The 9,807-nt window shown below is 46.3% G+C and overlaps 1 protein-coding gene across 8 annotated transcripts; it reads left to right on the top strand.

Annotated features, from left to right (window-relative positions):
* The first annotated feature begins 379 nt into the window (after nt 1-379).
* Nucleotides 380-9,450, top strand: CLDND1 (claudin domain containing 1). Of its 8 annotated transcripts, XM_030475812.1 has the most exons (7): nt 415-459; nt 973-1,150; nt 4,792-4,834; nt 4,929-5,093; nt 6,276-6,383; nt 6,756-6,893; nt 6,997-9,450. In XM_030475812.1, the coding sequence occupies exons 5-7, from the start codon at nt 6,284-6,286 to the stop codon at nt 7,215-7,217; spliced, it is 459 nt and encodes a 152-aa protein (XP_030331672.1). In that variant the 5' UTR covers nt 415-459; nt 973-1,150; nt 4,792-4,834; nt 4,929-5,093; nt 6,276-6,283; the 3' UTR covers nt 7,218-9,450. The 8 variants fall into 8 exon arrangements, with proteins under 8 accessions (XP_030331667.1, XP_030331669.1, XP_030331670.1 ...); XM_030475807.1 differs by having other exon boundaries at nt 380-459; nt 4,792-5,093; XM_030475809.1 differs by having other exon boundaries at nt 387-463; nt 4,792-5,093.
* Nucleotides 9,451-9,807: the final 357 nt, after the last annotated feature.

Raw genomic sequence — 9,807 nt, forward strand, 5'->3', positions numbered from 1 at the left:
ACGCCAGGCAAGGTGCGGTGCTGAGGTGTGGAGGTGCGGGGCTGGGCTGCCACAGTTCGAGCCGGGCCAGGCCCGTGCCAGCGGCGGGGCCCTGCGCTGGGGCCTGCGAGTGCCAGCGGTGCGACGGGCACCAGCGGCCGCGACGAGGAGGCGGCGAGGTCGCTGCCCAACAGTAGGCACTGCGCGTCAAAAGCGGAGGCTGGCGGCGCCAGAGGCGGCGGGAGCCTACAACTCCCAGGAGGCACCGCGGCGGCGGCACGGGGGCGGGGCGACGTGGACTACAACTCCCATGGTGCCATTGGGCCGGAGGGCAGCGGCTGTTCCGGGCGAGGGCGGGAGAACTACATCCCCCAGAGTGCCCCGCTGGGCGCGGGGGTGTGTCCCTGGCTTGGGGCGGGGCGGAAGCGGCGGGGCGGGGCCGGGCCGGGCCGGGCCGGGGGTGCGAGGCGGCGATGGGCGGTGGGTACGGCGCCGGGCCGGGTGGTTGCGGAGGGCGGGAGCGGGCAGAGGTGTCGGGGATGAGGCTCTCTCCGTAGGTTGGCTGTCTGCCCGCCGGGTGGCTGCTCCCGCTCGCAGGGCTGTCGGCTCGGAGGCCGGGCGCCCGGCAGCGCGGTCGCGCTCCGTGGAGGCGGCGCGGGCGGCCTGCCCCGTGCCGCGGCCCGGCGGCGGGGTCCAAAGCGTGTCGGCACCGCTGGCGCGGCTGCGGCCCGTGCCGGAGCGCGGCCCCGGGAACCGGCCGGTGCGGGGCTCCGCGTTGGCGCGGGGCGAGAGCCCTTTGTGCGGCCCCTTCCCCCGCGGCTGCCGGCCCGCCCGGGCGCTGGGCTGGTGTCCGTGGAGCAGAGCGCTGTTGGCCCGAGGGCTTTTGAGTAATCGCTTCTCCCTTTTTAATGTTTTTGCTTAATGAGATTTTTGTGAAATAATTTCCAAGTGGAATTGTGGTCTCAGGCTGTTCGGTTTGCTTTCTACTCCTAGATCATGTTTTGTGGACTGGCGGTGTTGAAGAAGCTGAATGAATGGAACAGCTAGAGCAGTCAGGAAGTTTGCGTTTCATGCTCTCCGCTTGCCACATGTCACAAATAACACTGTGCCTCTGAAGTAACCTGGAATCATTGGAGCTGTGTGACCTGAGGGACCCTGAGGACCTCTGAAGGTATGAAGGTGTTCCGTAGCATTGTTTCCTGTTCTGTGTTTTTTCAGCTCTACTGACTTGCCCTTTTTTTTCCTCCCTCTTCAATGAAGTGCATGCATCTAGTCATTCCTTTGAATGTTGCTACTGCTTTGGCCTTTGCCTTCTCTTTTATGAGCTGCTGCTTTGAACTTTTTATGTCTCACTCCTTTAAAAAATGAGTATAGTTATAATATCCTGTGAAACATTTCTGCTTGAGTGCCTGTTCACTAGTGCCTTGGCTTGTCTAATATCCATTGCGTAGCTTGGTTTCAGCCGTAGCTTGTTTGAAATAGCTTCTGCTGTTACAGTAAAATGCAGTGTTATATGGACAGACCCTTCTGTAAAAACAATGAAGGTTCTTGCTGACGGCCTATAAAGGCAAAGTATTTCTGTTATCAGTATGTATGTCTTTAATGTCATCTCTGGTAGTAGTAGCATTAATTTTTGTTAAGTAAGCTTATTTTAAGGCACCTCCTACATATTGTTCTGCATAGAAACTTTTGCAGTGTGATATAATCTTGTAAGCATGCAGTGTCTGTTTTCATGGTCTTCTCTGGTAACTCTTTCTTACTGACTGTGGTTACTGCTCCCATTGAGCTCTGCCTGGGGCTGGAAGGATGTTTCTCTCTGTAACAGAGCAAAGGACAACCTCGTGAAAGTGGGAGGCTGTAAATGGAGATGCAGTGGATATACCTGGTGAAGGGGCAGGGTAGTCAAGTCTGCTACACTGTGGCAGGAAGAACTTCCAGGTTAAAATTTGCCTAAAGCGCTGTAGAGTTCTTCATCTTTTTATTCTTTTTTGTAAGTAGTTGAAGTGTTAAGCAGAAACATTGAGGGGACCTTTATTATAAGGAGTTGGGGATGTGCTCTTCTTTTGGCATTGTCTTGTCCATACTGAAAATCCATGTGTGTTCTTTCTGAGACAAATGCCACCCAGCCACCTGGTACCTTTTGGGGACTGTAGCCCCCTCGGCTGCTGCCTGCCTGTCCCTGGAGCTGTGCATTACAAGGATCAATTGTCAGTAGTTGGCCATGTCCCTTTTACCCAAATGGGTAATGAACACTGGACAGTGCTTTAATTTGCTGTTTGATGTTTAACCCTTCATTTTGCCTGCAAACTGCTCTTGGTTGCCAGCTGACATCAACTCTGCCGAGTCCACTGTATGCCAACGCGCAGAAGGCTGGACAGAAGTGTGTGGTTGCCTTTTAATGATGCTCTGAAAGGGATATCTCCAGCACCAGTGTTCTGTACCTGGCAGCAGGGATGTTGTATATGAAAGTAAGATTTTTGTGCCAGTTGTTTTCTTTCTCTATATTAGGTACAAAGTTGATAGGACTTTATTATTGTGAGCGTATCTATTAAAAGTCAGTGGCAGCAAACCAATAGCCCAATAACATTCCGCTGACATTCTTTTTTTGCCAGACACTGATCTGAGGATGGAGGTTGTAGGTTCTTGCGATTCCTCCTTCCAGAGAGAGCCTTTTTTTAAAGAGAGGAGTCTATTGCAGAGGGTTCCTCTTGCAGTGAATGTGGCTGCCATATACTTGAAAATCCAGACCAGCCTGCTCACCAGCCTGTTCTCCTTCTTGCCTCAAGAGTGAGTTCTCAGAGGACCTGCTCAGCTCTGCAGGAGCTGTGCAGCAACAGCTTTGGCCCTGGAGATGCCACTCGCCCTGTTTGCTTTGTGAGAAGTTTGTGAAGGGGAGGGGATCCCTCAGTGAAGTCAGTGGGGATGAACAGAGAGGTCAGATCTATACAGCAGCTTGCTCTCTCCGTAGTCTGCTCATCCAGTGTCCTGTGTACCTTGAGTGAGGTGCTGGGATGTCAGTGGGGAATGGGAGTACGAAACCAGAAATTAAACACTGCACAGAGAATTTGCTTTCAAGTCTGGACTTGATTCTCTGTCTTCTAGATAAATAAGACCAGATACTATGTTTTCTCTGTCGGTATTTGTCCTAGCTTATAAAAGTTCACGGCTTGTGGATTATTACTTAAATACAGTTGTGGCATGCAGACTTGGCAGTATTTTAAATGGGCGCTAATTGTCACTTCACCAAAAATCAGCTCTACTCCTGCTTGTTGCTAAGGATGCAGTTTAGGGTTGGATATTGCATAGCATATACCTGGTTTAATATGGAATTTAAGCATGGGGAATGATATGGGTACACAGCATTTCTCCACCACAACCCTGTTAGCCTGTTTCAACCAAATAGAGGAGCAGATGGAGGGAGAAGAAACAAGAATGGCATTGTCAGCAGCAAATACCAGGGCCTTTGAAGCTCCCTGCTTTAATTTGCACCTTGTTTCATAGTTCAGAATTTCCTTCTAGTGGGTCTGACTTGAGCTTTCACGTTTTCCCCTGTGAACGTTGTGTTTAAAGGCATTTGCTGTTTCCAGTTGCGGTTCATTCAGTTGAAAGAAGTCAGACCAAAATATTTTGATCCATGTATGTGGGAGAAGGGAGGTGGAACAAACAAGAGACAAGAGCTGATTAGGCAGCAGCTCGTGTCACCAGAGTAGCTCTAGCTGTAGACTTAACTTCAGTTGAACTTTTTTTTTTTTCTGGCAAGTGCATCAAGCCTGATTCATCATAATCCATAAATGTAACCAGGCACAGAAAACGCGTGATAATAACAGGCACTGAGAGGAGCCCTCTGACGTATTGCACTATCTGCAAAACATCCCATGTATTAGCAATCAATTACTCATTAAAGTCACAGTACTGTCATAAGCGTGATCATGTGTGGTATCTGTATTTCCTCCATGCTTCCTTTGACCCTGAATTTATGCCAGTTGTGAGCACGACCCTGCAAAGGAGGGCATGAATGACCCCTAAAACAGGGAGTCAGAGCAAAGCCTTCGTGCCAGCACATGAAGACCTTTCAGTTTTAGAAGCTCTTGTCATCTTGTTCCCATGGAACAGAGCACACCCCCCCTACATTGTTTTAGTTCTTTGGAAATATCACTCTATGTATTGTGGCATTATCACAGCATTTATCATGATTTCCAAATTGGCCTTTCAGTGCTTCCGTCGTATACTGTCTCTAGTGCCTGGATACATTTCTCTGCTTCTCTAAAGGTATTCTGGCACCTTGGCATGGCTGCCCTTTGTGAACAGCCTGGAAGAGCTTTTTTGGTGTGCTTGTAGTTCTTATCTTTGGTGTAAACACAAGCTGTGAAAGCCCTATGGGATGGGAGGTTAAAAATAACTTCTACCCTTGGTAATCCCTTAAGGAAAGATAAGTCTTCTGCCTGGGTGCTGTGGATGGATTCTCTGCGGTTCCCTACAATCAGGATCACAGATGGCTGTGAGCTGTGCCGTCTGCTTTGGGGACAGAGTTGCTCTTGCTCTGTCAGTTGCTGTCTCAGAGAGAGCAACTAGCACAGTGTGGCTGGGAGAAGGGTGATACCAGTGTCTTTAAGTCGCAGATCCAGTGGATGCTGACTAGTACTGTAGACTTGCTCAGTGTTCCTTTGATTCCAGCATGTTGGAAAAGGAAGACATGCATATGCTGCAGGAAAATTGCATAAGAGAAATGATGTCACAAGTTTGACGTTGCTAGGATAACTTTGGGTTACTGTCAGAAGAGTTACTCTCTCTTGGCTCTCTCTTTCCCTACAGCAGCAAGGGCGCAATGATGGACAACCGTTTTGCTACAGCGCTGGTAATTGCTTGTGTTCTCAGCCTCATCTCCACCATCTATATGGCAGCTTCCATTGGCACTGACTTTTGGTACGAATACCACACCCTTTCCCCAGCGGAGAATGTCAGTGAAGCTGGTAGGAGCATCTGGGACGAGTTTGTCAGTGAAGAGGCAGATGAGAAGACCTACACAGACGCACTCGTCCGGTGCAACGGCACGGTTGGGTTGTGGCGGAGGTGTATCACTGTACCCAAAAACTCTCACTGGTACAGCCCACCAGGTATCTCCAGAGCAGTTAACACTTCCCTAGCTTGCCTGGGGTGGTATGTGCTAACTTCCTCAGAACATAGCCATGCCACTTTCTTCCTCCAGAAGGCTTATTTCTAGCCTATGTGGGATTGTGGCTTTTTAATAAAGACAGTCTGAATTTTTAAAGAAGCAAAAGGCAAAATGGTCTGTAGCTGTCACTGCTGCAGGCTCTGGATTTGACACACGATAGTCGATCTAAATTTAGTCTGGTATGACATGATTTTTCTTTTGCATCTGCTGTCCAATTGAGAATACAGTTATAGTTGCTCTGCCAGTCACTTTCTTTTTAGGAGAGGTTCTGGGATCCAGCAATGGAATAAAGATACTGCTTTATCAAGGGGGAACTTTTAGACAGCCATTCATTTTGCTCACATGTCACAAGTGTCCCACTGTTGCACCAGCACATCTTGAACTCCTTGTACCATAGTGCTGGATGTAGAATGAAATATTTATATTCTTTTTCACAATGGTTGGGGCCTAAAAAAGTGAGGTGAGCAATTATTTTAATTGCTTCAAAGTAGATTTTTGGAGACTTCCTGTGTGTGTGAAGCCCTTCATTTTGAACCCTCTTAAAAACACTTCCAAACACTTTTTCTGGATTTAAAAAAAAATTACAAGAAATACTTGTTTTCTTTAATGAAAACACTTATTTTGGAAGACACTTAAACCAGCTCTGCTCAATAGTATTCTCAAAGCAAAATCCGAGACATAAAAGAGGAAAAATTTAGTGCAAAGAAGCAAATATTTTCTGTTCTTTAAGTAGTCCTTCCTATCCTGTTTTTGAATGAAGCGTTTAGTACAGTACTCTGTTCCGCACATGGAGATAAGCACAGCTGAATACAAGAATATGTAACAACCCAGTTAAGCATCATGAGCCACGTTTCTTTCCCAGCCTGTCAAGCATGGCACAGTTCTTTGTGGATAACTTGTGTAAGCTTGAAGATTCTGTGTGTTTGAATGCTGACCCTCACTGTAGTAACTACATTGAGATCCTACAGATCTCGATTGTCATCCTACAGATCTATTTTGAGAGGTTTTTTTTTTCTCTAAATGGAACTCTGAGGAGCTTCCCACCTCAAATGGTTGGGAAAGGAGGAACTGAAAGAGGGATGGTGGGAAGACACCTAATGGTAATTTTTTCTCTTCTTCCCAGAAACGGATATGATTACAAACTGCATCAGTTTTTCCCTCTCTGATCAGTTTATGGAAAAGTACATAGAGCCTGGAAATCACAACAGTGGCACGGATGTGAATCGGACTTGTAAGTGTCTTTTACTTCTGGCAGGTAAACAAGTAGGATGGGGGGGAAAGATGTTTCTCAAATACAGTCACTAGTGAGGAAAGCATGTGTATCTTGCTCTGCATTTCTTGGTTTTTACAGTAGCACAAGCAATAGGTCAAAGTTTAAAAGGAAAACTTAAATGTGTTAGCAAAGGTTTTGCCTGTGACTGCAGTACCGGAATTTGCACATTAACAAATCTTCCTACTTCAGTGGAGCCTTTGGTCCTTTTTAGCTATGAAAGTGAAACGTCTGATGAAGCAGAAGCGGCGTGGGTAGAAGGGAATATAAGACTGGGAGAAGATCGGTTTCAAGCTCATCTTCAACAAACTTGTGTGTTTCTTCCATGTGCAGATCTGTGGCGACTGCAGTTTCTTCTGCCCTTTGTCAGCCTTGGCCTCATGTGCTTTGGGGCTCTGATTGGGCTCTGTGCTTGTGCCTGTCGCAGCCTTTACCCAGCCATTGCCACTGGAGTCCTCCATTTCCTAGCAGGTAGGTCTCCTGCCACCCGCCTCTTACCCTCCCTCCTCCAGAAGCTCACAGTCAAGAGCACTTCAACACTGAGCTCATTGTCCTTTGCTGCTTCCTTCCCCAGGGCTCTGTACGCTGGGCCTCGTTGGCTGCTATGTAGCTGGGATTAAGCTGCTCCATAAGAAGCTGCCCCTGCCTGATGATGTGAGGGGTGAATTCGGCTGGTCCTTCTGCCTTGCCTGTGTCTCGGCGCCTTTGCAGTTTATGGCAGCTGCTCTTTTCATCTGGGCAGCTCGTACCAACAGAAAGGAATTCACTCTTCTGAAAGCGTACCGTGTAGCATAAGCGCTGCTGCTGAAGTACTAGGTTTCCATGTGATAGCCTCTTCTCTCCCTGACCCTTACTGCTTTTTTCTTTCAGTCAGGATTTTACCTTGTGCTCTGTGTGCTTCTTGCCAGTTGAGACAATTTAGCCTGCAGGCCCTGAAGACAAAGACCTCTGGGTTAAATGACCAAACTCTGCCAGAAGTCTGCAGAACTTGAACAAGTTTTTTAGTTGTTGGGGTTTGTTTTGGTTTTTTAAGAATCACTGTTATTTTTTTAAGCTCCAGTTGGTTGCTGGCTATTCCCTTGGTTAGAGGTACATGCCCCTTCCTAATTTTATTACCCTGTCAGCCTGGAGGAAATAGGAGTGGTGGTGTGGGGTGGAAGAGACATAGGAAAATAAAAGATGCAGGCATAGGAGGAATGGGAACCTCAGTGCACAAATAATGAATAATCAGGAGCTGTCTGCTGTGTAACCCAAGCAGGCATGACCTACAGAGAGCACTCAAGAGACATGGGGGAACTCAGACACCTCTGTTGTGGAAATACTGTAGCTGAATCAGTTCTGTAGCCTAGCTTTGGGTCTCTTATTCCCACTAGTTAGTTACTTCCTATGGCTCCTGCCAGAACAAATGCAGATAGAGCAGGCAGCTGTGAGACCCTGCGCAGCACAGCACACCATCCTGAACGCAGGCTCTGCTCGCTTGTGCCAGGGAGTGGGATAAGTTGGCCCATGTGGAGCTTTGTGCTGCTCTAGCTACACTGCTTCCAGGACCCAGGCTAGTTTGGTATCTGCACTACCTGTGGTTGTATGCTCTAATCTTGTGGTGCTTTTGCTTGCTGTGAAATAAGGTTTTCCTCTCTCTTGTTGTGTTGAAAATGACCCCTCATGAGTTTTTTGGTTTTAATTTGGTTTAGTGTATGTGTGTATATGTACATATATAAACTTAACTTTTTTTAAAGCTCACCTGTTTATCCTATATAGCACACAACAGGTTTTTTTAAAAGGTGCTGCTCTTTTCCCATCTTGCCCCAAACATATTGTTTAAATGAAATAATAATAATTAAAAAACACTCAAAAGTTTTCAGCATTTCATGAATCCGACGGGAGGGTGAGGGAATGGTCTGGAGTGAATTTTACTTGCAGAAAGAAAAGCCAATGTCTAGATTGTTCTCTGTTTTCAGGGAAATGACACCAGAAACAAAGAGGTTAAATTTTTATTCTTTTTAATGAAATTCTTGGGCTCCTGCTAACTGTAAATTTTCTCCTCATCACTGGGGAGTGCAACATCCCATAATTTCTAATTAGCTCACAACTTCTGCACATATTTCTTCTAAATCACTGCAACTCTAGCCAGACTGGGTGGCATGTCTTACCTAGAAGACAATGTTCCAAGACTAAACTGCTTAATTCTGAGGCCTTAACACCCCTCATTTCCTTACTGCCTCCTTAATATAAGAAGTATGTCTTAGAAGAAATAAATCCTGGCAAAGTGAATATGTCTGTGATGGCAAGGGTTCTGTGAGATGCTCTTGATGAGAATGACAGAAATAGGCATTTTTATCTCACAGCTGGGGTTTTTATTATGTTGTTTCGTGCTCCTCCCTCTTTTTTCCCCCACTACGTGTTTCTACCCAGGCTGTGTTTGCTGGGTCAGCAAATACCAGATCAGGGGTATCTGCTAGTATCATTATTTTTTTATCATGTGTGTGATAGAGATCAGCCTACTTCTCCTTCTATTATCATCACTGGAATCTTTATGAAATGAAACAAGGGTGATGATGAAAACCAGGTTCACTGAAAAAGCTGCAGTGGGTCATTCTCTTTCTCCTGCTGTTGAGTCCTTTTTTACCATTCCTCCTAAACCAGCTTTCCCTGTGTACAGCAGGCCAGTTCTAACCTGGTGAGAGGAGTGTGGTATTTTTGTGCAGTGTCTGAGAGTAAATGAGAATCTGTGCTGCTGCTATGTACTGAGAGGGTGCTTTTTCAGAGTCATTCATTATCTCTGACTTAGGTAGATAAGGCCTAACTGCTCATCTTGTCTTGTTCCTCATTTGTCACAAATACTAGGGTATGCAAGCCTTAGGTCAGGTCAAAAGGACTGGAAGTTGCTACTCTGCATTTGAAGAGTAAACACGGCTGCTTGTTTTATCTACTACAGTTTGGTGGTTTGTTTGGTTTTGTTTCTTTTTTTCAGGAGCTGGCAAAATAATGTAGTATGTGATTTTAATCTGAGCGGTGGGACTCCTGTGCACTTGCTGTCTCCTCTTGCATCTGACACCTATTTTTCTGAAGGGTAAATCTCAATTTTCAAATGTTAATATTCTTGCTTCCAAAAGAAGGATTGTTATGGAGAGAAAAGGGAATGTTAGAGGTGCTGTCTGTCCTTTCTTGATCATTTTAAGTATCAGCAAAACCAAGATGGCCTGCTTTTGTCTGTGGCTCAGATAAATGGTGAAATGAAGAAAACAGGCTTTACTTGATCCTTGGTTTGGACCATTTTACTAAAATGAGGGTCACCTTTCACGATTTGGTTTTGGGGGTTTTTCTTCTTTCTTGTGTAAAGATTTCTTGATTAGAATGGATTTCAGTGAGAGGCAGATTGCATACA

Source organism: Strigops habroptila, chromosome 2 (assembly GCF_004027225.2).
Source record: "Strigops habroptila isolate Jane chromosome 2, bStrHab1.2.pri, whole genome shotgun sequence".
NCBI lineage: Eukaryota > Metazoa > Chordata > Aves > Psittaciformes > Psittacidae > Strigops > Strigops habroptila.

Coding starts and splice junctions, on each gene's coding strand:
- CLDND1 (XM_030475807.1), top strand. CDS start 4,805: ATGATGGACAACCGTTTTGCTACAGCGCTGGTAATTGCTTGTGTTCTC. Junction 5,094..6,275: donor TCACTGGTACAGCCCACCAG/GTATCTCCAGAG, acceptor TCTTCTTCCCAG/AAACGGATATGATTACAAAC. Junction 6,384..6,755: donor CACGGATGTGAATCGGACTT/GTAAGTGTCTTT, acceptor TTCCATGTGCAG/ATCTGTGGCGACTGCAGTTT.